Source organism: Girardinichthys multiradiatus, chromosome 4 (genome assembly GCF_021462225.1).
Source record: "Girardinichthys multiradiatus isolate DD_20200921_A chromosome 4, DD_fGirMul_XY1, whole genome shotgun sequence".
NCBI classification, from domain to species: domain Eukaryota; kingdom Metazoa; phylum Chordata; class Actinopteri; order Cyprinodontiformes; family Goodeidae; genus Girardinichthys; species Girardinichthys multiradiatus.
The window spans coordinates 42477591-42505300 of NC_061797.1; the positions used below are offsets into that span (position 1 = coordinate 42477591).

At 39.4% G+C, this 27710-nt stretch overlaps 1 protein-coding gene across 1 annotated transcript in view; it reads left to right on the forward strand.

Moving 5' to 3' along the window:
- The window catches only part of samd4a (sterile alpha motif domain containing 4A), a 60558-nt gene extending 33325 nt beyond the window's left edge, over positions 1-27233 (forward strand). The window contains exons 4-13 of the mRNA XM_047362343.1: positions 827-1114; positions 1440-1549; positions 3743-3829; positions 5208-5454; positions 5539-5624; positions 10181-10299; positions 10436-10637; positions 15610-15736; positions 20670-20753; positions 22221-27233. Of these exons, the coding sequence (XP_047218299.1) occupies positions 827-1114; positions 1440-1549; positions 3743-3829; positions 5208-5454; positions 5539-5624; positions 10181-10299; positions 10436-10637; positions 15610-15736; positions 20670-20753; positions 22221-22249 (1379 nt within the window). The 3' untranslated portion in view covers positions 22250-27233. The remainder of the gene's footprint in view (positions 1-826; positions 1115-1439; positions 1550-3742; positions 3830-5207; positions 5455-5538; positions 5625-10180; positions 10300-10435; positions 10638-15609; positions 15737-20669; positions 20754-22220) is intronic.
- Positions 27234-27710: the final 477 nt, after the last annotated feature.

Below are 27710 nucleotides of genomic sequence, written 5' to 3' on the forward strand. Positions count from 1 at the left end.
AATTTTAAATTTACACAGATTCATCTAAAGAAAGAGGCTATGAAAAAAGAAAATTCTCAAAGAAATTGAGGTGAACAAACATGGCTGTTTTTAAATGTGGTGTCTCCATCAGATTCAGGGACAGTTTGTGAATCAATGCATGATTGATTCACAAACTACACGGTCTACCAATTCTGCAGATTGAATGTGGATGAACTTCCACAAAAAACTCTAGTGGTGGCGAAGACCTGTGCACTGGAGAGTCCGATGTGAGGCACCAAAAAAAACATGGGTAAAGCAAATTGAAGACTTGGCTTCTTTACCTTAATCAAGCAAAGGCCATCACTATGGACTGTAAAGTATGGACTTAAAATGAAGGAAAAGCAGACGAGCTTTAAAGAACTTCAGAGAATTGGAAGAACTTTACACCACGAACAAGGAGAAGGATGGTGGGAAAGGTAAAAAACAAAATAGCTCACTGTTGGAATCTGATATCTGACAAAAACTGACATCTTATTTGATCGCCGGGTCTCTATAACAACAACTGGACTCTATCTACATGTAAACCTGTTGTTTAGGAGGGAAAGCTGTTCCAGTCCTACCATTATTAATGTTAATGTGGAGTTTTAAACGGTATTAAGTCTTTAGTCGAATTAAATCTTGCCATTGTACATAGGGGTAAACATAAAAGAATGAAGAGGACTTTGTTAAATCGACCGTTCATTATGTTTATCTCTCTATAAGAGAGCACCTAGGACTCTGGATGATCTACAAGGACTGTGCAAAAAGAAATGATTAAACTTAAACTACCACGTGATCGTATCCTAAAAGTATTTTTCTTCTGCAGTTCTTAGAAGTGGAGGTGGAAGCCAGCAGCACAGTCCCCTAAAGCGCTCAGTTTCTCTTACACCTCCCATCAGCGGCCCCAACAGCCAACCTCTCGGCCACGTCTGGCTGTCCCAAGAGGACCTTCGGACATCCAGAGGCCCTGCCCCAGACCATGCACCTCTCTCCCCTCAAAGCAGCATCGCCTCTTCAGGCAGTGGTGGGAGCGAACACCTGGATGATGCTGGTTTAGGAGGCAGTTCAAGTCTGCATCGCAATTCCTTCCATGAGGATGGCAGTGGAATGAGGGGTGAGTAAGTTAGACTGGTTGTTCTGTAGGTTGCGGTCTGTACTTGTTTTGCTAAATCTTTACATGCTGCTTTTGTCATGTATGACACTTTTGACTGAAGTTTGTTTAGACGTTTTGGCTTTCAGGGGAGAGATGGTATAGGTCTTGGTGTACCTTGTCTGCAGAGACTCAGGTGAACCTTCGGACTTGGCTAACTTACCCTGTTTTTTGATTCTTCTTTGAGACCTGGGCTTTGTCGAAGACAACTATTCTAGGAAATTTCTCCAGGCACATGAAAAAAGTTTGATGGATTTCTCCAGATATTAAATCTTTAGTCTCTCCACAGATGTCCCTGCATGGCTGAAGAGTCTTCGTCTCCATAAGTACGCCGCACTCTTCTCCACAATGACCTATGATGAAATGATGTCACTGACGGAAGAACAACTAGAAGCACAGGTTCATAAACACACAGACAGACGTCCATACCAGCCTGTGAATAACAATGCATATTAAAATGCAGCTGCTATATTGCAAAATAATCATGTAGGAGTTCTGGAGCAGTTGACAAAGACCTTTATTCCCCTTTTCACACATCCTAGAAAATATGCTATTGGTGACACTGCTTCGCTTGAGCCGCGATATAAAATACTTTGTACTTGTGAAGTAATTCAGAAATGAATATTGAAGTAAAAAGACAGCTACAAACCAGCAATGGGTGTCTAAACAATAAAAACCCATAATCAGTACCAGAGCAATAATGTTTCCAGGCAGTAACTGCAGCGTCTGAAAATCAAAGTAGTGAGTGAAGGAAAACGGATACAGAGGATGCTTAACAGACAAATAAGACTGCATTACCAGCACCTCATAAAGCTTGATAGGAGGCTCTGGCATGTTAGGCGTAGAGATGTTACAGTCGCCTGATTTTATAGACGCGAGGATACATGAGGAGACCCACACAGTTTAAAGGTTACAGTACCCTTGGAATAGAGGTCTCCAACTCCAGTCCTCGAGAGCCACGGTCCTGTAACTGTTAGGTATGTCCTTGCTTTAATACTCATAAATCAAAAAAAGCTGAACAACACCTCAATATGTCATAAAGTTATGATGAGGCCCGGTAATTCTCATTCCTTCATTTGTTTAAGGTGTATTGGTGCAGGGATGCATATAAATGTTGCAGGACAATGGCTCTTGAGGACTGGAGCTGGAGATCACTGCAAGAGACACTAGACGATGAGAGGATCCTTGTATTATGAACCAGTTATTAAAGAACATGTCCTATGTGTCCATCCAGACATGGATTTTTTTTTCCAAAACCCTGTGTCAACCCCACGCCATTTCTCAACAACAAGCTACGGCTACATCATCCAATGGTTAGGCTGCAATTAATGTCAGAGTGGAGACTGGCACATTTGGAGAGAGAAGCGGTCCTGCTAGTGTTTTGTGCAGACACACCCGCATCACTCCTGGCATCTGTGTGTGTGTGTGTATATGTGTGTGTTAAGAACGGGGGCGTTTAGCTAACCTTTGGCAGTATCAGAAGGGACCGGACTGTAATGGACTTATCGTTTTTTCTGACATTATTATCATCGCCGTGTATTTTAAAGACGTTTAAACTTGAAGTATTTTATGTCCAGGACTGATTCTGGATGTTTCATTGTTTTAGTCTAAAAGAATGATACGCACACTTGCATATCATTTGTTTATGCCCCAAGTATTGAAGGAAAGAAGAACCTGACCGTGCCTCTCTGAGCACAGCAGATCACCCTTTGACAGTCCAGATTTTTTGAAAGATCCTCCTGCACGTTTTTTTTTTCTTGCTCTGAATAAGCTTTGAAAGTTCATCTACTAAAACTAAACATTAGTAAAGGGGCTGTAAAATGCCTTTTAAAGCGTATTGTAAATCCCCGGACCATTTCACCTGCCTTGTTACCTCACCATATAACATTATTCTCCAACTTTTTACTCTAGCTTGTACACAATATTGGATTCAGGACGCTGCAGCTGCCTGTTGGTTTTATTGTGAAGACTGATTGTGTTTGCAGGGAATGTTGTCATAACTCAAAAATGTGCTGGGTGTGCCTAGGAAAAGAGAGTTATTTGTAAAATGCTGCGTTTTGATGCAAATTAAAGTTTAGCTTACAGGTTTGATCATTGTATGTCCACTGCCTGTGCTCTGCCATTCAGGAATCACTTCTTTAGATCCCATTGCATCTAAATAGATGCTTTCACCTTACTGTTCTCTAGCTGTAATAAAGATATCTTTAAACAGTTAATGCTGTCTTGTTACTGACTTGACAAGTTGCTTATGTTGGAAATGCATGGTGCAGAACAAATTTAGCAGCTGGTTTCCTTGTGGATGAAGGCATTGAGGAATCTATTATTGAGAGCGGGATGCAGTTAAATTTAAATCAGCTACAGCTGTCCAGGAAGCAGTCCACTTCCTCCAGGTGCTGCCAGTTCTTTCTGCCTGACTGTAATGTGATGAACATCTACACCAAAACAAATCTAAATGTCTGCCTTGTTGTTATGGTGCTTTGACTGATATAAAGAAAGCCTAGCAACCAAATAAACTATTATTTTTGCTGTTTTCTGGGGTTTTCTGTCTGATAGTTTGCAACTTGATTCTCTTTATTCTCTTTCTTCCTGCAGAAAGTCACTAAAGGAGCTCGACACAAGATTGTAATCAGCATTCAGAAACTTAAAGAGAGGCAGCAACTTCTGCGCAGCCTGGAAAAGGTGAGAACCTCCTTGTTTCTTTTCATGCAAGAAACTTACTCATGTAGCTTCAATTTTTAAATTGGTAATTAGGATGAAAACCATTTTTAAACTCTGTCTTCTCTTGCCCTGAGTGAATAAATGCCAGTCTCTGTCAGTGTCGGTATCTGAGATAGGAGACAACAGAAACACCTAATCCAGATTGGAGACTTTCTGTCTGATTTTAAACTCATTCTCTCCCCCTTATTTCTAACCCTTTTAAGTGAGACAATGACATTAAAGGGCATGCAAAAGAGAGACCCACTTGAGGCAGCTAATTTCAGGCATAACCTTTAGCAACACCACTGTTGCAACATGAGTTTACACAGATAGATGGCTCGTAGCAGCGTAGGACAGGGGTGGATGTTCCTTCTTTACTTTAATTTATTTATCAGGAAATGTACAATTGAGGAGCAATATATTTTCTGCCAGTTAGTCTTGGTTAGGATGATTGGCAAAATTCCACAAATAAATACAGGGGGAAAAAGATAACCCAGTAAATGCTCTGTTATAAAGAAATGGTCACATACCAATGTCTAATCTGATTTATTTATCTCTGGGAAGAAAGGGGGTTCTTGGTCTTAAACAAAACTGAACCCAGTTTTACTCATTAAACAACATATATTGAATGCTGTACTTTGTTTGAGCCAAACATGTTCTCTCTCGACCTCCTGTTGTTAAATTGCAGTTGGGGGCCACCTAAAATAAATCCTGAGCTGCACTTTGGACACCCCTGTATAGACAGTGGGCTGGCTGATTTCCATTTCTTTTGAGATATTTTTTAATCTCTTACCAGACTCATTAGCTGCTACAAACGTCTGTTATCAAAAACAAAAGTAACACCAGGAATGTTCTGGATGAGCTGATTGTACAATGGTTGAAATATCACAAAGTATGCCGCAGTAGTTACATGCCAAAAAAATTATTAAATAGGAAATTTTAGAAAAACAAAGAGAAACAGAATCAACATTAGGTGAATGGTTACTCAAAATTCAAACAGTTGTTGTACGGTGTCCATATTTTTTCTATATTATATTATAATTATATGATTTTGAGTTCCAACTTTGTTTTGACTAAAAACAGGGTTACACACAGTCTGAACAGAATTTATTGTTAGCTATGAAGATGATGCTAAAGCACAGTATAATTGTATCATGTGCATAAAAGTTAACCATAGCTAGATCTAGGCCTGAACAGAGTTATTTTTATTAATAGACAAAAAGAATCTGTACCATAATTGACCCGATGAACAACCGTCTTAACCACCGAAGGAGCAGAGTTGTAATTATCTATAGACCCACACTGGCTTCTGCCGTCAAATGCAACATCTGTAATATCTGTGTTTATGGCCTGCTTCAAGGACGTATTGGAGGGTGGGAATCTACGCATCCCCCTTCAGGAGCTCCACCAGATGATCATGACCCCCATCAAGGCCTTCAGTGGAGGGGAAGAGTCCTCAATGCAGCGCAGCCTTCTGAGTACACAGAGCAAGAACTCTGTGTCTGACTCCAGCCTTTCTGGAGGGGGTGGAGGTGAGACTGAGTCCGGCACTAGTGTGATCGCTGAGGGGGATCTACCTGGTCAGTTCACCCGTGTTATGGGCAAAGGTGAGCTTCATTCACCAGCATCCCTGTTGAGGTCTTTTACATGGAGCTAGAGGTCTTATTTTTTTATTTTTACCCCGCACTCAGTTTGTACCCAGCTTCTCGTTTCACGGTCGGATGAGGATAACATCAGCTCCTACCTGCAGCTCATCGATAAATGTCTCATCCATGAGGTATTCATTACCTTAAGATTATTATAATATACAGAAATGATGAGTTCTGGCTTTAAACTTGTTTTCGTTCTGTGATAAGCTGTAGAAAAATAATTTAAATGTTGACGCATTTTGTCTTTCTAACTTTAATAATGCTGGACCAGTTAGGACCAAATCCTAACTGATGGTGGCCCATTTTAATCTTCTTAATGCTTAGAGTTGATCATTGTTTTTTGGCTTCTGTTTCTTCACTTGCTTTCTAAAAACTGACCACAGGTTTGAGTGGGGAAAAGATCCTTAGATTTCTGACCACAGGTCCAAAATGTGAATGCCCTGATCTTTGACTCAGATCTTTATTGCTTTTTCATTGTGACATGGATCTCTATTATCTTCAAATTATGTTGAAAGAAGCTGCTGTTGGAGGATGTTTTAGTCCCACTGTTTAGTCATGGCAATGTTCGTGGGCACAGGGTTCTCACCAGGATTTGTTTATGAGCGCAGGAGGAGAACTGATTTTCTTAAGCTATTAAAAGGTATTGTATTGGATTTTAAGGTGTTTGGAAGGATTTCATTTCGCATTTTAATCAATTCAGTTTTCAATTCAGTTTATTTATATAGCTCCAATTCACAACACATGTTGTCTCAAGGCACTTCACAAAAGTCAGATACATACATTCCAATTAATTCTAACCATTGAACAGTGCAGTCAGATTCAGTTATTTATTCAAATTGGATAAAAAGTTTTTCTGTCTAAGGAAACCCAGCAGATTGCATCCAGTCAGTGACTTGCAGCATTCCCTCCTCCTGGATGAGCATGTAGAGACAGTGGAGAGTCACTGGCGTTGATTTTGCAGCAATCCCTCATACTGAGCATGCATGTAGCGACAGTGGAGAGGAAAAACTCCCTTTTAACAGGAAGAAACCTCCAGCAGAACCAGGCTCAGTGTGAGCGGCCTTCTGCCACGACCGACTTGGGGTTTGAGAGAACAGAGCAGAGACACAAAGAGAACAAAGAAGCACTGATCCAGGAGTACTTTCTATGGGAAGGAAAAGTAAATGTTAATGATGTAGCTCCTTTAGTCGTTTCACCTAGAAAGAAAGAACAGATAAACTCTGAGCCAGTTTTCAAGGTTAGAGTCTGAAAGAGAGCACATAGAGGTTGTTACAGTTAAGCTCAGTCAATTTCCATGTCTAGGAGAGAGAAAGGGTTAAACACTAAAAGACAGGGCTATGTGGATCATCGGTAGAGGGTGAGCATTAAGTTGTTGCCAGCAGAAGCTTGGATGATGCCCCTCTCCAGAAAGGTGTCACAGGTAGACACAGAGCCAGGCCAGGTGTAGCTTCTAGGAAGAGAATAGAGAGAACATAAAGTTAAAAGCTGAAATAACAGCAAATAATGCAGAATTGAAGAGTAGTGTGAGAATGTAGCAAAAAGGGTGAAAGTGGTCATTATGTCCTCCAGCAGCCTAAGCCTATAGCAGCATAACTACACAGATAGTTTCAGTTTATTTATTTATATAGCGCTTATTTACAACAATGTCGTCTCAAGGCACCCCACAAAGGGTCCGGAACGGCGCCGGGCCGCCGGGGAGGCCAGACCAATCCACCGAATGCCAGAGCCCAGCCACCCCAGAATGGGCCACGTGTAGGGGACCTAATTAAAATAATAAACTGATAAAGTTTGTCGATCTAGAGCCCACTGATGGCCATTGTTATACTAAAAACCACAAGGATTGGGATACCTCTCTCTGTCAGACTGATTATAACCATTGGAAAAGAGAAGGGGTCATACAGGTAGCAGAAATGGAGGGCGTGTTTGCCCCTCAATCATAACTGAGCCGGTTTAGGCTAAACCTGACTCCCCCTTACTCCATCCAACAGGGAGGGAAGAAGACGGAGGTAAAAAATAAGGAAGATAGCTCAGGATAACCTAAACCACTCTAACTATAAGCTTTATCAAAAAGGAAAGTTTTAAGTGTAGCCTTAAAAGTAGACAGGGTGTCTGCCTCACGAACTAAAACTGGGAGCTGGTTCCACAGGAGAGGAGCCTGATAACTAAAGGATCTGCCTCCCATTCTACTTCTAGAGACTCTAGGAACCACCAGTAAACCTGCAGTCTGAGAATGAAGTGCTCTGTTAGGAAGATATGGAACAAGCAGATCTCTGATGTATGATGGAGCTAGATCATTAAGGGCTTTATATGTGAGGAGGAGAATTTTAAATTCTATTCTGGATTTAACAGGGAGCCAATGAAGGGAAGCTAAAATAGGAGAAATATGATCTCTCTTTTTAATTTTCATCAGAACTCTTGCTGCAGCATTTTGAATCAGCTGAAGGCTTTTAACTGCATTTTATGGACATCCTGTGATAGTAAAGAATTACAATAGTCCAGCCTTGAAGTAACAAATGCATGGACTAGTTTTTCAGCGTCACTCCTGGATAGGATATTTCTAATTTTGGCAATGTTCCGGAGATGAAAGAAGGAAATCCTAAAAACCTGTTTAATATGGGATTTAAATGACAAGTCTTGGTCAAAAGTAACACCAAGGTTTTTTACTTTATTACCGGAGGTCAATTTAATGCCATCCAGATTAAGTGATTGACTAAGCAGTTTCTTTTTTAAAGACTCTGGTCCAAAGACGACAACTTCTGTCTTGTCTGAATTTAGAGGCAGAAAATGTAAAGTCTTCCAGGTTTTTATATCTTCAAGACATGCTTGTAGTCTATCTAACTGGTTGGGCTCATCAGGATTTATGGATAAGTAAAGCTGAGTATCATCAGCGTAACAGTGAAAATTTATCCTATGCTGCCTGATAATTTGACCTATTGGAAGCATATATATAGTAAAGAGAATTGGCCCCAAGTACTGAACCCTGTGGTACTCCACAATTAACCCTGGAGTTTAAAGATGATTTATGATTTACATGAACAAACTGGAATCTGTCAGACAAATAAGATTTAAACCAGCCTAACGCTGTTCCCCTGATCCCTACAGCATATTCCAGCCTTTCTAAGAGAATATTATGATCGACTGTATCAAATGCAGCACTGAGATCTAACAGAACCAGAACAGACACAAGTCCATTATCTGAGGCCATAAGAATATCATTAGTGACTTTCAGCAGAGCTGCTTCAGTGCTATGATGAGCTCTGAAACCTGACTGAAACTCTTCAAACAGGTCATTGCTGTGTAAATGCTCACACATTTGATTAGCAACTATTTTCTCAAGAATTTTAGATAAGAATGGAAGATTGGATATAGGTCTGTAATTTTTCAAGTCATCTCGATCAAGCAAAGGTTTCTTAAGTAAAGGTTTAATTACAGCTACCTTAAAAGCTTGTCGTACATATCCATTTACTAAGGATAAATTAATCATATCTAAAATGGGGCTGGTAATCAGAGGGAACACTTCCTTAAATAATTTGGTTGGGATTTGGTCTAACATACAAGTTGAAGGTTTAGATGAAGCTAATATTTCTGATAACTCAGGAAGCTCCACAGGATCAAAACAGTCCAAACACAGATCAAATCCTACAGTTATTTCCAATGTTGTCTCACTTGCTGAGGATGAAGTAATCATCTTTAGGAGTATGTCAAAGATTTTATTTTTAATTGAATAAATTTTATTTAAGAAGAATCCCATAAAGTCATGACTGCTGAGAGCTAAGGGAATGGATGGCTCAAAAGAGCTATGACGCCGTGTAAGTTTTAGCAACTGTACTAAAGAAGAACCTAGGATTATTCTTGTTCTCTTCTATTAATGATGAGAAATAAGCTGTTCTAGCTTGGTGAAGTGTCTTTTTATACAAGAGTAAGCAATTTTCCAGATTAAGTAGGAATCCTCTAGGTGTGTAGAGCGCCATTTTCTCTCCAATTTTCTAACATTGTGCTTTAAAGTACGCAGATCTAAATTAAACCAAGGAGCCTGCCTCCTATGAATGATTACCTTCTTTTTCAAGGGGGCTGCATTGTCTAATGCACCACGCAATGATGAAGTAACACTATCAACAAGAGAATCAATTTGTGAAGGGGCAGAAACAAAATTATCCTGTTCTAGAAAATCCTGGAGAAAACCCTTGGGCCAAACCTTAAGCAAGCCCATTTCGATAGATGAGATGCAACCTCGAACATGAATTGTATCACGATGCTTTACAGCTGGCACCACACTTGTTAATTATTATTGTTATTAATTGTTGGAGAAAACAACTTTGTAATTGTTGGAGAAAACAACTTTGCACCAAACTGCTCTCTGTCCTTGGACATCTGGTGGGATTTGAGTATCTCCTAAGCTCTGCACTGGTGGCAACATGGTTTTGTAGCACATTCTTCAACAAAATATGGTCTTAGAGCTTGCAGGACCCTTTTAGATGTTCGGAAAAATTCTTCCCTACATCTGAACTTCTTGATTATCCAGCACATTTTTCACATTTGCTCACTACTCTAGAACTCAAAGTATGAAGTATAAACTCTGGAGTTAAAACTTTATAATGTTTTTAAAATTTCCTCTGATTTGATGGATAATTTGCTTTTTTCCTGATTTATAAATGCTGTTTTGCGCTCCCTGTATACGTGTCAGTCCTTCACGGAGACGCAAAAGAAGAGGCTGTTGTCTTGGAAACAACAGGTCCAGAGGCTTTTCCGGTCCATTCCGAGGAAAACCCTCCTTGACATTGCAGGGTACCGATCTCAGAGAAGGTACGTTTGCACTAGCTGGCAAATCTTTGTTATTCATGACAGTATATGTGTTTTTAGATGCTGAAATAATTTCTCTGCAAAGTTGGATCTCTGTTTTCAGTGTGTATCTGCCTTTTGTCTGATCTTTCTTATGCAGCCGTTTCGGTCAGTCAAACTCTCTCCCCACCGCCAGCTGTGTTGGTGGCGGTGTGTCAGCCAGGAGGAGCCTCCACCAGTTCCATATGCCTTCCAGGAGCTTGCCAGGAGCCAGGCTGGGTCTTCTGGGCAGCGGGGGGTTGCTGGGACCCACCCCTCGCAGCTCCAGCAGCACCCCAACTGGTCCCAAACAGGGGAGGCATGTAAGTCCAACAGGAGGAAATGGAAAGCAGGGTTGTGTTGTATGGAAGAGTTCTTCTGCTACTTCTATCAGTATTTACTGCAACTTGGTTGGTTTTAGTTATAGCATCAACTAATATAGGCTCTATTTTGCATCCATCTCCACTGCCAGGCTGCAGGTTAGTAATTAAATCAGCTGATGTGTGTGTTTATAGATCATTGCACTTTAAGTTTAGTTGTTTTAATAATTCCATAGCATAATTGACTTTTCAATTTCAGGAAGACAAACTAATCGAATTCTGTTCAGTCCTGTTTTCTTTATATACCTCCAAATCACAACAAATATCAACTCGATCTACTTTGCAAGAAACATAAATATAAAAGTAATTTACATAAGGGAAGAATGATTCAGATCAGTCCAGTTCATTCCAGTATAATCCACTTATCTAGTATATTGAGACTGAAGTACATTAAGGCATGTTCAATCCAAATTATAATGTAGTACAAAGTCAACTGTCCATGGGGTACCAAATTGTAAATACTTATCTATGAAGGGAACCCCAGCTAATTGCTTTGAGCCATTGACTTTGCGGTATTCACTCTTCCTGACCAGCCACATGGCAACAGTGAAAAAGAAACCTCCTTTTTACCAGGAATAAACCTCCGGCAGAATTAGGACTAGGCGCAGTGTGAGTGGCCATCTTGCAGCGGACTGTGCAGGAGTGATTTTGTTTTTTTTTTATGGAAAAGAGATTATTACAAAGAATTCATGGGAGTGATAGATCTTTTAGGAGCTTTGTCTTGGAGAGAAATACAGTTAAACGTTGAAGCCCTGAGCTAGTAGTACGATCTATGGAATGAAAGACAATGTTTACAGAGTTAAGGGCAGCAATACCTTCAGCAATGGCTACTTCCATGGAAGAAACATTCCAAAACATTAAATTAGTTGCCCAGACGTACCTTTTTATGGAAAGAAAACTGTCAGAGAACTTTAAAGTTAATGGCAGCAATATTTACAGATACAAACACATGGAGAATACTAGGAGAAAGTGGCAGATTGAGGAAAAGTGGTCAATGTGTCCTTCAGCAGCCTTAGCCTATGGCAGCATGATTACAGAGTTTTCTCAGGATAACCTAAGCCACTGTTACCTTTACTGTGTTTTTTAAAGACGACTATTGCACATATACATAGTAAAGAGAACTGGTCAAAGCACTGAACACTGCAGTACTCCATAAGTGTCCCTGATGCCTGAGGCAGAATGCATTATTACCATAAACTGAAATATGCCAGACAAATATGATCTTAACCAGGCTAGTGCTATTGCTTTTGATTACTATATCATATTTAAGTGTTTTTAAAAATGGAGTGTGTCAAATGTCGCACTGAGATCTAACAGGACAAGCACAGAAACATGTCTGAGGATATGCGAATATCAATAGTGACTTACACCAGTGCAGTTGTAGTGCTAGGATGAGCTCTGTAACTTAACTGAAATTCTTCAAACTGGTCACAATTTAAATGTTAAGACAGTTAATTAGATTACATACAACTCTGTAATTTATTAACACATTTTGAAAGCAGGAGTCTTAAGTAATGTTTAATAGCAGCAACCTTAATGCCTCAGGTACATATCAATGATGAGTAATCTGATGTTCTAGCTTGGCAAAAGGTTTTTATACAACAGTAGACTATTTTTTCCAGAGGAAGAATGACTCATCTAAATGTGTAGAGCACATTGTTTCTCCCCAATTTCCTAGAGGGATTAAAAGTATACCCCTGAATCACACCAAGGAGTTGGCTTCTGATGTCTGATTACCTTTGTTTTCATGGGGGCTACACTGTCTAGTGTTACACTCCCTGAAGTTCTAACACTGTGAAAAAGACAATCAATTTGTCAACAGATTTAAACTTGGTTGCTGCCTTCTGCTGTGATACTGATTGAAATTAGCAATGGAGCAAATTCTGTATAAGTTGTTACAGCATTCTGATAAAGAGCTGAAATTAAGTTTTCTCTCAGATGCAGTGTACCAAAGGTTATTAAAAATGGCCAGAAAGGACACAGTTGTAAAAAACAAAAAAAAGGTATTTTCTCAGACTCAATACCATATGTCAAAACAAGATCAAGAGTATGAAGACATGGGTGCGTAGGTCTTCAAATGTTTTGCACAAAGCCAATTGAATCTAAGATAGCATTCCTGGCTACAGCATTACTTTCAGTGACTACATGAATGTTAAAATCCCCCACTGAAATTACCTTATCAGTATTTCAATTTGGTCTCAAAATTGTGATTGAGGGCCTGATGGAGTAGTAGTTTTGTGCTTTCCAATTTGAATTAAAAAAAAACACCAGTTAGATATTCGAATGAACGTTATCTTTCAAACTGGTCAAAGAGTAGTTTGATTAGACTGGTCTAATCAATAAATCCGGAGATGTTTGCAACAACACCTCGGCCCGTATTTGAAGTAATGTGAACATTTTGATTAGATTAAGAAGAAATGAGATTAGTTATGCTAACGAAGACTTCCTGCAGCCGTCAGGTTTCTGTAAAACAGAAAAAACAAACACAAAAGGACAGACAAAATCAATTTGATCATCTTAAATCATGTAATTAACTTATAAAGTCTTTGAAAAAAGAGAATAAACACAATTATTATGGTTTAATAAAGCAAATTGAATTGCTTTATTTGTTCTATTTAAATAGAAGTTATTTTTATTAGAATTTTGTGATTTAGTCATTTCAGCTTAGTTTATAATTTATTTAATTATGGCAATGGAAAAGATACTTTCTCAATGGGATACTTGTACAAAAGCTGCAGAGGGTGATGTTAAACTACTACTATGCTTCCTTTGTGAAGTTGTGTCTTTGATGCTAAAGAGGAACATTCCTGAAATGTGTAGTGATACATTCCTGGTTGGTTACAACAGCCTGGGCTACGGTATTCCTTTTTCAACACGTCTTCTCCCTAAAATAGTTTTTTTTAATCATTATTCCATGATGAAGAAAGGCAGGATGAGGAAGATGAGTAGTGTTTGTGTGTGGGGGAATGAAGTGAGGTTAATGGAACTCATAGGCAGGTCACTCCACATACCAGAGATTCTGCGTCAGCGCAGAATGCTAAAATGGGTGGAGCTGTGGAGGGGTTTCAGGGACGTCCTGCCTCACTTTGGTCTGAACCGACCTAGTTCATTCCAAACTTTATTTTTCTCCTCCCTGGTTCTACTCCTCATCCCTCACAATGGCAGGAAATACATCAGTTCCTCCTTGCTGTCTTTAGAGTGGATATACAGAGAGAAAAAGAAGAAAAGACAGCTGGCAGGGAAAGCTGTAAGTCATAGTTTGGGAGATGTGGCTGTGGTGTTGGATGAGGAGAGGCGATGAGAGAGAGAGGTAGTTTATGTAGAAGAGAGAGGGATGCTCAGATACAGTTAGAACAGTGCACAGGCATTTCCTGTTTTTCGCTGGCCTATGGTGCTGCAGGGCCATAAAGGGGGGAGAGGGGTGATGGGTGGGGGTGCGGTGAGGGAGGGGATAATGGGCAGGTTACGCTAAGGAGTCCATGCATTTACCATCTGATACCTGTCATTAGGTGTGGGCCTGACATAGGAAGGAGTTTTGGGGAAAGCAATGTTTCATGCTTCCATGACGTTGTAGCAAAGCAGTGATTTGCTGAATAAGTAGTAAAACAAATGAAGGAAACATGACTTTTCCTGTAAATGTCACTGTTTAATGCTGTGGCTATTAAAATGGACTGAAGTTAATGTGGGCAGACAAGTGTTGGCTTCCTCTGTAGAACCCGGTTTGAAAATATTAATATTAAAATAATAAGTTGGTTAGCCTTACTTTTACTGTATAGTAAATTATTATACAGGTTTTCTTAAGGATTTAATCCTGGTCACTTACAAGAACCTGGAAGAAGATTGATTTTGTGTGTTTTCCGTGTTCATTTGACCATATGTTATGGATCATTATCTGCTATAAAACCCAATGATGACCCATTTTTAGTTTTTGGGCAGAACTCGTCACCATTTTATTTAAAATGTCCTAGTATTTGAAAGAGTTTATGAGAGCCTTTGAAAGAGAAACAGCATCATAGATTCCCAAATCTACTTATCAGTGAGCATGTGGTCGTTTTCTAAATGTTCATCCTGTTTCCTGCCAGACCCACCCGTCTTTCCCTTTTTGAAGAGTGTCTTAGCCTCAGTGCCACCATATTTCAACAGTCTTTGATTACCTTTTTGAGTTCAAAAAGAGCATTTAAAGTAAAGTATAAATTACAAAAAAATGCTGCAGTTTCGTTTGTTATCTAAATTGTTTGGTGTTCCAGTAAGTGTGGCGTTTTTCATACATTTTTTTCAACTCTTAACTTTTTTACTATTTAAGGTAAGGGAAGTTTATTTCTATCATATATACACAAGGTAATTCAAAGCGCTTTACATGAATATAAGAAAAAATAGGTGAATTACATTCAAAACAAGAAATGGGTTAAAATAATAATAGTACAATTTAAGCATCACATAAAAAGAAATAAACTGTAAAATGCAATAGTAAAACAAATAAATAGCTAAGGCATAATAAAATTGAACAGAGAAAGGAGAAAGCCACAGAAAACATTGATGTTTTCAAGTCAGTTTTAAAAGAGCCAACAATTTCTGCCCATTTCAGGTTTTTAGGGAGATGTTCCAGACCTGAGGTACATAGAAACTAAACGCTACACACCCCCTTGTTTAGTTTTGGCCCTGGAAACACAGAGTGAACACGTCACTAATAACCTTAAGGGTCCACTTGGTTCTACCTCAGAAGCAACTCTGAGATGTTTGTCAGAGACTGTTTAGTGCCTTATAGACCATTAACAAAATGTTAAAATTCCCATTTTACACATAGAGCTCTTCTAGTTTGGTGTGTGAAATGGCACATGATTTTGGTGTTGGTCAGGGCTTAACCCCATTAATGTATCTTAGATTAGCACAATTTAATATTAATATTTCTTCAAAGGGCCCATGGTTTGCCAACCCTGGAGGAAGTAACAGCATGCCCAGTAGGAACCACAGCTCCGTGCAAAGGACGCGATCCCTGCCAGTCCACACTACTACACAAACCATGGTTACGTTCCAGCAAGCCGGTAAGCAACTCCAACACTTCCAACAGAATAATATAAAGTTAGATGATGCATAAAATTAGTTATCAGTTATTTCCCAGTCAGATCTTAATTCAATTCAGACCATTTTAAATTTTTCATTCATTTAACTTTTCTAAAAGGAGTAATACGATTAAATCATTCTTAACATGGACTTACTCCAGATAACACACTGTCATTGAATTGTTAACTCATTTATGATTGTATAGTTGTACTCTCTTCATTTTAAAGTCGCATTTATATTGTTTTGTGTATTAAAAAAAACTGTAGAATTGTTGGCACAAAACACTGATGGTAATCAAACAAAAGGGTCAGGTGTACCTTCTATAGCAAGTTTCAGGATCAATTCTTTTTGCTTTCTTTTGTGAAAATACACTTTCATAGATTTAACCAATCTAGCACTTTGTCATCGGCACCAATCACTGAAGGTTCCTTTGTGGTTGGAAATGCTCCCAGTCTTTGTTTTTAAAAATAAAATAAAAATGACAAAAGGACTTCTTCAAATTGAGGTCTGTTGCTTTTCTTGTAAAAATAATTATCTGGGATCAAGATTTCTGTATTTTTCTCTCTTGGGAGAAATTTTTTCTGCTACAACAGTCACAACAAACAGTACACAAAACAAAATTTTAAAAGGTCCAATAAATGAAACTGTGCAAAATTCTATGTTTTGCATTTAAGATGAAAAAAACAACCCTTTGTTTGTAAATATGCTCTATCCAGAACTTCTGAAGTGGCATAGTTTTAGCTTCACTAAAACATTGTTCATGTTCTAACAAATGTTTTGTACAATTTCACCTTGCAACATGCAACAAAATGCATTGTTGCTTTTTTAAAATACTTTATATTGTTGTGACTATGAATCTGATAATATTATTTAATATTAATATTTTATCAAATAATATTTCGGTCTGTTAAGGGTTGTCCTGTGAATACCAGCCCAGTAAGGTGATGGTATTAGGACAAAATTGAAAGGGTGAGCCAAGCTCTGACATTATTGAACAGCATAAACTCTGCACGCATACAGAATGAATTCACACAATTTCTTAAAATACAAGAATTTGTTAACAAAAATAAGTCAACTCAATGTCAAACATATTTCAATCAACTCTTTACTATGCTAAAACAATCCAACTAAACTACCAAGCAGAATTAAAGAATAACGAAGACTAATGGGCTATGTACAATATAAACAAGTTGATTAAAGATGGTTGAAACCATGACCAAAAGAGTGATGCAACATTACCATGCAATGTTTATGTTTGAGAACCAAGGATTATCTTGAAGAATCTGGAAATGAAGTTAAGTTAGTCTTGGAACCAACTTAGGCAATAATCAGCAAAGTTTAGACAACCCTTCACAATGCAAGCTCAGATAAAATATTGTTTTAATAAAATAATATTTTAAAGAATGATCTGCTGAATAAAACCAACCTTCTGGATGACTAATTCTCAACGGGGTCTCATTAGCTGCCTATATTTATTAAAATAATATTTAAAGAAATATTATTAAGGGAATATTTTGGAAAAGAGACAAATCTTTCTGGAGAAATGGGGCTTAATGGTGTTTCATTAGCTGTTAGCAGTTAAAGCTAACAAAAAAAGCTGATAGCTTAGCACCAGAATCAAACACACACCTTTAAAAATACGTTAATAAAAAGGGTTAAAATGCATAAGCGCGGAAGGCGCGTTATGATCAATCTTCTGTGTTTAAAATCACCCTTCAAGTAAAGTTTGTCTTAACTTTAAAAAAACACAAAGAACACAAAACTGAGCACGTGCTGAGCAGATAGCCTGCTAGCACTAAGATAGCTGAGTTTCACACAAAGAAAACCAAACTTCATAAAATGAAAAACGTTTAGATTATTTCATTCTAAATCACTCTCTGCCCGAAACCTATCCTCATGAACCGTGGTGAGGAAACATTGTCCGGGGCGACGAGGTTTGAAGAAACATCCACTGTGAACAAACGGTTAGCTTCAGCTAACCTCCGTAGCTGTGGATGAAAGAGGGCTCATTCTGTCCGCCAACCAACTGCCCGTTACCGTAACCATGGTGATGCGGCTCCTGTTGTCCTCCTTCCAGACTGGGAAAACTGCTCCACTCGGCTTCGTAGAGACAGCGTCTCTGCAGGGAGTTCTCTGGAACACAATTTGCATCTGCAGGCCTCAGAGAGAAAGTAAAGCAATGTTTATACCTTAATTTCCCCTTTTTATGAATGAATACCGGGTACACAAACAGAAATGATCCGTACTTAACTCAGTGCGTATGATCGATGATCGTATGACACCCTTGGATCCAGTTTGCAGAGTTTATGTGTTTTTTTTAAAGATATTTGTTCGGCACTAGTGGCCTTTATTTTTTTTGACAGTAGGCAGACAGGAAAGAGGGGTAAAGAGAGGGGGAGCGCCGGGTCCGGGACACGAACCCGGGACGGTCGCTTCGAGGACTGTAGCCTCCGTATATTTTTGCGCGCCCACAGAGAACACCAGAAATCCTATGCAAGGTCCTTGAGAGGTGCATGTTCATAGTTCTATTCCAATATTATCAACAATAGCCTTGGAACTCCAGACAACTTTTATCTACCATAAATGACTCGAACCACAAACACACTCTCTCAGAAGCTACAGAAGAGAGGTGTAACAATTTCATTACTCTTTTCAAAAAACAAAGACACCATTTGTTGCCTGCTATCCAGCTTTTCCACCCTGCCTGTCCCGACTGTTGCCCCACATGCTGATTTTTCCCAACCTCCCTGCTGTTTTTTCAACATCTCACTGCGAGATGTTGAGGACATCATCATTAAGATGAAACCGACCACTTGTACTCTGGACCCCTTGCCCACTGCCCTGGTAAAATCCAACCTCCATGCCATAAATCCGCTCATCACGGAGGTCGAAAACCACACCCCCCAGGCTGGTCATGTTTCATCAACACTGAAGATGGCCATCGTCAGGCCAAAAAAAAAAAACTCACCTTAGAGCCAGAAGTCTTTGCTAACTACAGGCCTATATCCAGCATTCCATTCCTTTCTAAGGTGCTCAAAAAAGTAGTTGCCGTACAGCTTCAGGACCACCTAAAACAAAATAACCCGTTTAAGAAATTTCAGTCTGGTTTCCGCCCTGGTCACAGCACAGAAACAGCCCTGGTCAGGGTAACAATTAACCAGCTGATGGTTGCAGATCCTTCACTGTCCATATTCCACTATCTGTGTTTCTGAGTGGGGTTTGCATCCTACCTCACCTGGTGAACTGAGCATGTTGCCTTGGGAGACGCTAAATCCCTGACACATAATGCAAACAAAGGTATTCCTCAAGGCACAGTGCTTGAGGAATGCTCTCCCTGATCACCTGAGGGCAACACAGACTATGGATGATTTTAAACTTAGCCTTAAAACCCACCATTTTAGGAAAGTGTTTGATTGAAGTCTTCCTCATTTCCTTTTGCCTCATCCTGTTTTATGCTGTCTTTGTGTTTTCAGTTTTAGCATTTATTTTATCATGCAGCTCTCTGAGGTTTTCTTGAATATAAAGTGCATTAAAAATGAATTTTATTATTATTATTGTTATTCGTTGTAAAGGATAATTTATTGTAAGTTGTAGTGATGTCATCCTCTGTGAGTCATTTTCCACAGATCGCAGTAACTATGAGTGCCAGACAGAGTGACCTGCAGTAACCTCTGTCCCACAGGAACAGAGGATAGTTATAGAACAGACTTGGCCTCCCTCTGCTTTGCCAGAAATGTTCTCCTTTTAAAATGAGGAGGACAAAATGGATTTTAAAAAGAAAGCAGCAGAGAGTAGAGAAGTAAGCTGGAGCGAGGGTGGAGGATATATGTGAAAGAGGAAGAGATGGAGGCAGGGAGGGGAGGAAAGAGTGAGGAGGCTCACAATGAGGCCCTTTGTGCAGCGAGAACGGAGCTCCCTGGCCCGGCTTTCCTTCCCTTCACACTCTTCCTGATTCTCTTTCTCACTGTTTCTTTTGCTTCTCTTTTCCCTATTCCTCCATTTCTACCATCCAACCCCCCCCCCCCCCCCCCCCCCCCCCCGCTGCCGTTTCTTTGACGACTCTGCAGAGTCATGCACACATAACAGTCTCCCTCAAGGCTGGCTGTAGTTGGGTCTGAGCCGAAGTAGATGTGAAAAGCTAGACATCCTCCACTACCCCTCGTCTCTGTTTATGTTTGTGATCTTCCCTTCTCTCTGCCAACAGATGGATAAAGAGTGTAGAAAATGAGAGAATGAAAGCAGATGCATGAGATTGAGTGTGTCTTCTTGTTTTTGTTTTATAGTGTGTCTTCGTGTGTTCAGGGGGTTGGGAGAGGGATGATGGTGGGATTTGGAGACTATAAATAGTCCCGTGTGGACTTTTACGCTCAACTCAGGTTTTGTGTGCCTTGCCATGGGAGAGTTTTTACTTTCTAGTTTGTGCCCAAGACTCAGTTAAGCACTAAATGTCCAAGAGAGGTTGCTAGGCTGCGCTCAGTCCTAAATACACACCCTTAATTCACCCTCCAGCACTCCAGCCTAAAGTCAGCTCTCCACCAAACAGTCTCCACCCAGCCCTCCCAGTCTGGGCCAAGGACAGCTAATACCTGGGAGTTAAAAACAGACAAGGTAGCTTCAGGTTATGAACTTTAATATGCGTATTAGAACTTGTGAATGAACATGTTAATATGCAATAAATAAACAATAAAAATGATTGATAATTATTGATACTAATGATTATAGTTGTTATAATGACTGATAATATAATAATGATTATTATGTAATTATCATTCTAATATGCAAAGGCTGCTTTTTGCACGGCTGTCATCACTTTGTCGGTCCTGGAGCAGAGCATCTGATTTATTTTTGTACAGTGGGAGCTTCCAATATGTTTGTTATTTTTATTTGGTGAAATATATTTTGTTCTTCCCCCAGATCATCAGTTCCCGGTGACGGAGCCAGACATAAACAATCGTCTCGAGTCCTTGTGTTTGAGTATGACAGAACACGCTTTGGGAGGTATGGCTTTTGTTTTCAGTGCAACTCTAAAACTCATCCAGCACCACAACATGGAGCACAGTGAAGCTGTTCTGTCTATATCATGGGGGTGGTTTTATTTTGTTGGGATAAAAATGTCCACCAGTGTGCAGCCTGATAACGTTTACCTCCGTGGCTTCATTAGAGGCAGCAGCTGTCAGGGTGTTTTTCTCTGGACGGCCCTATCAGTATTTTCACAGATGTGGTGTTCTCAACAGGACCATGTGGGCCCAGTTGGGCCTCTTGCTGTTCACAAGATCAGATCTACAGGCCTTAAGCACATTTTAGCATTTTTAGATCATGAGCTGAATATTGTGGCTATCAAGGAAAAAAACACCTTTTATCTCCGAAAGCTTTTTAGGACCTGAAATAAAACCTGGAGCTTAACAAACTCAAGACTGTGGAGATGACAGAGAACACCCCCGCTACCGCAACACCTCACCATCCTCAACAACACTGTGTCTACTGTGGATCACTTTCAGTTCCTAGGAACCACCCTTTCTTTGGACCTGAGGTGTTCCTCACACAGACATTGTTTGGAAAAGGTCCAGCAGAAACTACTTCCTGCTGCAACTCAAGAAGTACAACCTTCCACAGGAGCTGCTGGTCATCTTCTACCCTGCCATTATTCACTCTGTCCTGTGTTCCTTCATCACTGTGTGGTTTGGCTCATCTGCAAAACAGGACAGGTCCAAACTACAAGAAACAATCAGGTCTGCAGAGAGGGTGATCAGGGCTGACCTTCCTTCCATTCATGATTGGTACAGGTCTAGAGTCAGGTCTGCAGACCCCACACATCATGGACACAAACTGTTTAGAGCTTTACCTTCAGGTCAGCGCTACAGAGCCGCCACAGAGACAGCTTCTTCCCCCTGGCTGTCTCTCTGATGATCACAGTGAAAACCTCACTGCTTGAGTTGTCTGTTACTCTGCTGTGAAACAAAATAAGCACATTTGCACTACCACAACCTGCCTTTGTTTTTTCTTTATACAAGAAAAAATTGTCTGTACATAAACAGATATGTACAAACCGCTCCTTTATCCTTTATTTTTATTTCGTCTGAAGTTTATACATTTGAAATAAATGTTACTATGATGTGAGTGCTGGAAACTTAAGTCATATTTCTTGTTTGTGTATACAGAGATGATAAAGATGATTTTGATTCTGAAATATTGATCTTATTGAACGTAATATACAAAGTAACAAACACAGGTTGGTTCTTCTCAGTTGTGATGTGTTACTTACTCATATTCACTGTCCCAGCACAGCTGGAGCCTGTCCCAGCATGCACTAGGTGACAGACAGGAAGGGTTAGTTTTTAGATCCTGAGGCTGCTGTGCAACCCTCTGTTTCTTCTTCAGACTGAATTGACATCTACTCTGTATTTACACTGAATAAATGGTATGATGTAGTTTAAGAAGTTTAATCCTAATGTCCTCTCTCCATAGATGGTGCAGATCGCACATCAACAATATGAGATCAGCAGGACGCCGCAGGTTCTCCTATACGCTATCTGAAAGTCACCGGTCATCACGCCCCCTTCCCTGTAGCTGATGGTAGAGCTCAACCGATGGACCAGGCAGGACCTAAGGAACACACGCAGTTTGATCATCAAATGGCTAACACAAGCCATCATCCATTGGGTCGAATAAAGCAAGCCTCCTGCCAGCATGTTCGGTCATCTGAATCTGCAGGTTGAGAAAGAAAAGTTTCAAAACCAGTGTTGGACAGAGCGTAACTAGTGCCACCCCCGTGGAGGCTAGTGGAAGGGAGAAGTTGGCCTGTGGATTAGGTCACAGTGGGACATCACCTGGTGCATTGACCAGATCAACGTGGTGTCTTTCACATCATTAACATTACCTCAGACAAGACGAGCAGAGCCACGAGGATGCAGCCGGACGTTCTGGGATTCCTGGACTGATTTCAGAGCAGACTGAATGTCCAGCACAGATGTTTGGTGAAATGCGCATAACATCTCTCCAAGTATTCAGCTGACAATGTGTGTCTGTATTGTTTACATGATGATGCTACTGTCAGAGGGTACAGAAACATGTATTCATTTCAGGTAGTTTCCGTGCGAAAAGCTTTACGTCCCAGAAGCAGCCATCAAACTAGTTTACAACGAACATGCCTATTCTTTATTTCAGCAACGGCCACTAGCTCTGATTTTTTTAACCGAGAGATCGACAGGAGGAAGTGGAGCAGACATGGAGGAAGGTGGTGCACGGAGGGACATAGAATGTTGTAGAGGAAAGAGTCAAGATGAAGTGATGCTGAAAGGGGAAGCGGATGTTTTAAGAGGCTGGACCTCTGAAGATGACGGATGATGATGATGTAATGTGAGTGAGGGTAGGAGGAAGTGGATCAGTCATGTTCATTCACAACTTGTACTCTGTGAACTATCCAAATCTTTGCAGGCAAAAACACTAAATCTAAACAAGAAAAGGGAATGTTTGTGTAATCCTAAATGGGGAAAAAAAAAAGATCTGTGCATGTTCGGATGTTGGGCTCTCTAAAACGGGTTGATCTCTTTAAGCATGTCACAACTAAATATTTGTTAGAGCGAAGGAAAAGGGTGAGAACTACAGAGAAAAAACAAACTCAATCCATGAAGGGTAGTTCTCCCAGAGATTGTCTCATTAGTGCTTACCTCCACCTGCTGGCCAGATGCAGTCATTGCAGTACAGATACTTGGGGCATATTTGGTAGGAAAAGATTGCCAACGTATCTGTGTCTCTGACTGCTTTATCAGCAGATGCCTTGCTAGAATATATATTACTTCATTGTTACTTTTTAAGCAAATCTCCTGGTTATTTTGTGTCTTAATATTTATCCCTATTTGCTTGCATCTGGAATAAAGATGCATTAAGGATATGTTCAAATAAGCTGGTCAGGTTGCTGGTAAGGTACCCGAGTCCTGACCAGTTTCTTTAATAATAAGGTGTTTTTTTTTGGTAATTTTGTAGTATTTCCTATGTATTCTGCACTTGATAATGTGATACACTTAAAGTACAAATATTCAAGGTTGAACCAATAGAGCTGCTTTAGTTCTTATTACCCATAAAGAATTTATCTTTATCTAAACCTGGAGACTGGAGTTAAAATGGTTTTTTGTATTATGTCACTTCATGATTGTGTTCAGATTTACATGGACTGATCTCTGCTAGGACAAAACACAAACAAAACAGCTCCGTTAAGACCTGGCACTAACATTCGCCCTGGGTAAATGCACTTGGAAGGCACTGAATACAGGCGTGAAAGCATATAAGGCGGATTGGGGTGGATCATCTTGGACTCTTTTAGCATTAGTTTAGGAATCTGGATGCTCGATGCAGGACCCTGACTGGGAATGGGTCCAGGGACAGGCCCACAACTTGCTGGAGAAACTGTATCCCTTCTAGCCTGGGACAAGTTGCTGTAAAACAGGGTTTTACTAAAGTTTTTTAAAGGACAAAATGAATGTAGAGTTCACATTTTAAACTTCAGGGTCTTATCTTAGCAGTTCGCATGGTTAGCGGACCTACCACTGCAAAAACCGAGATCTTCATGTGTTTTTCCTTCGACTCAGATATTCAAAAGGCGACCACTACATCCAATTTCAGCATGTTTTAAAAGAGGTTAAAAGCCCAAAGGAGGAAACAGAGCAACTTTGCTGTAATATGTTGTTCAGCCTTCCTGTTATCTGTTAAAAGTACTCGCTTTCTGTCTGAATAGGCAACAGACATGTCTTAACATGGTGTAGAAAATAGCTTCCTTACTTCTCTGTGCGTCCTTTGACTTCATTTCAAAATTTTACTGATACTGAAAATAGCTAACCTTGAGTCTTCTTCCTGCATTGGGAACTTCCACTCTGAAGAGTGTTCTTTGTGCCAGCTGGGTAGCTACGTTTACCGAACAGAAAAAGACTGGGTTTTTGAGATTACGTCTGGCTTAATAATTAAGCCAATTTGTTAGTGGCTTTAGTGAAGCGAAAGCAGGTAACCAGGGGAAATTTTTATGCCAGCTCCAAACAAATGAGCAGGGATGCGTGTTCCTGCCAGGTCTGGAAAGCGCCATATGTTGATGAAAGTTACATCAGCATTTATCCAAACTCTCGTTGGAGCACTTTGACAACATAAAAATGTTTGGTTTGTTTCATATATGACAAACTACAAGGTATTATGCTTTTTGTATTTAAATCATTGGACTTTTTTTAGGCTAACTAAAAGATTTTACTATAAAACTGAAAATGCTTTTCTTTTGTAACAGTGTGGCTTGTATTAAAGGGGTGAAAATGTTCAGAAACTCCTTTCAGATCCAGTCAAAGTAGACTGAAGTTCCAGTCTTGATCTGCTCACACACTAATGATAAATGTGGATGTTTTCACCTCTCCGGTTTAACTTGATCTGAATTCCTAACCATGAATGTCTCTTGGTTTTGATCCTGAAAAGTGTTTCTTCTGGCTGTGAAGAAACATCAGGATCTCTTTATATTCTCTCAGCTCCACTGCCATGTATCGCTCAGTAGCTTAAAAGAAAATAATTTTTTATTTCCTTTTGTTTTCCATATGTCCTGCAGAGGTAGAACTGATCCTTTAAGTGTTTTATTATTTAAAGTACCATATGTGTTAACATGTTATGGCTGGTGACCATACATACATCTCAAATATTAACGTAGTCGTTTTCTTTGAACTTGTTGCTTTTGTTGAGGTATGTTTGTGTTGATTTTTCGTTTTATATTTGAAGCTTTGAGCACAGCAGAGCCAAGCCAGTCCATTACAAACCCTTCCATTCATGTTTGGCTGCAGGTGTCCCAGGAACGGGTTTTAGTTTGCTTTTAGAAGGAACATAGGTCCACTTGAGATGAGCTGGGATCTGGTTGTTGGTGTGTTACCACCAATTGTCCAGTTTGGGAGGGGTTTAAATGTTGATCTCAAAACAGCTGAGGGAGTTTGGGACTATTTTTAGCGGTGGTTTAACACATTTTAATTGGTGGCAGGAGGGCATTCTGTTTCATTCAGATAGTTGGAAATCTATTTGCTCTATTAGTTTTTTCATGGGATTTTTTTAAAGGAAATTATCATATTATTGATAGTTTTTATGTAAAAGAAAGAAAAAAATTCTCATTTCGAAGAGACTGTAGGGAAGTAATGTGTGAACAAAGTGAGTTGTGTGACTTCATTAGGTGATGTAATTTGTATTAATAGGGCAGGATGCCATGTTGGGGCTCCGCTGTGTGACAGCCGGAGTTGAGGATCGTTGATCTCTTCAAATGAAACCAAAATCAGCTCTGTTGCTCTCTGCGTTGTGCACGCAGCAGTATTAACATTTAACGCCTTGATATTCCAAAAGCATTTATTGTATTTTAAGATGAATCATGTATGCTTTTTTATTTTTAATAGATTCTGCAAATCAGTTTGTACTTTTTGGGATGCCAAGACTTTTGTTTTTTTAGTTTTTTTTTGAAAATACAGCGGCAGCCTTTCTGTAACAAAGTGTTACCGCTTGACTGTGCTCCTTTTACTTCATTTAGATTTATTTTATCAAAGAGCCGATGTCCTGTATTGACTGCAGGCTTACTTATATATTTGAGAAAAAAAATAAATGTATGTTTAATAATAAAAAGTTGCAAAAAATAAAAAAAAACAAATCTAGAAAATGAAGACATTTGTGGAAAAAAAAGGTGTATTTATATTTTAAACTGCATGCACAAGACTGGGAAAGTCATATTTAGAATAACAAATGGCAGTGCCTTTTTTTATATACTTCACATCATCATCAAGAAGAAAAAAAAATGGTTTTATATGGACTTTTATGTTGCAGCAATAGGAGACCGTGGCAGCTGAGTGGGGTTCACGATCGCGCTGCAGAACCAACACCTTCATTATTTCACCTTGTTACAGATTTGTAAAACCATCTAGTTTGGTTTATTTCTCTTGTTGTATTGATGCTAGATTTGGTCAGGATCTGTAGAAATTATTTAGTCCCCAAAGTGTTGATTTTTGAGAGTTTGCAATATTTTAGCATGTGCTAAATGTTTAAATTAATCTTCTTTACAGTAATTCTAAGAAGACAAAATGGCAACATTATTATTCTTCACATCAATTTAAAATTGATGTAGATTGTCATAAATTCAAACAAGCTATCAACTAATACTGATTCCCTTTACAAACTCCTAAATCTTACTTTCAGCAGTTAAAAACATCTGAATATTAGCAGAACTGGTACAAGAAGCTGGTGCTATTTTGTAAACTAAAGCTCCAAATTAGATTAGACTTTTTTTTAACTTTTTGTTTAACAAACTAACTCGGCTCCATACAAGATGTTTAATAAATGATCGTGAACGTGAACCCAGCTGCTTAAACTGGTTGGTACCTGTTGAATCCTTGTGGTCTTCACACAAAAACAGAAATGTGACAACGGTGTGAAGGTGATGATATGAAAGTGTGTTGATGTGTTTTGTACTTTTCCTGCGATGTACCAGAATGCTGTGATTTGGCATGCTCCCAATTCATATAAAAACAAACAAAAAAAAGCCTTGAGTTGTGTCTGTGTGATTCGGTAATGAAACAACGTTCAGAAGGTCTCTGAGGTTAAAAATGGAGCAGCTGTCGTGTTGAGATTGTTCAGATATGACTGAATATTCAGATTTTACTTTAATGCCTGTAAACAGAACATAAAAGTTAATACAATTTGAGTTGTGGAACAATTGAGTGAATAAAGAGGAAATACACCCTCTTTTAACTCTACTAAAAACAAGGTTTTTACCTGATTCTCAAAATCAACAAAATGCACAAAAGATTAAACATCATGATGCATAAAGATGTGAATAAATAAATACACCCTTGCTCCAACCATAGAATTTGGGTTGCTATTACTTAACAAATTGTCAGTGTGATGAACTCTAAATGGGCAGGGGAAAGTGAAGCCGCTTTTATCCTGAAAGATTTAACGTGTTTA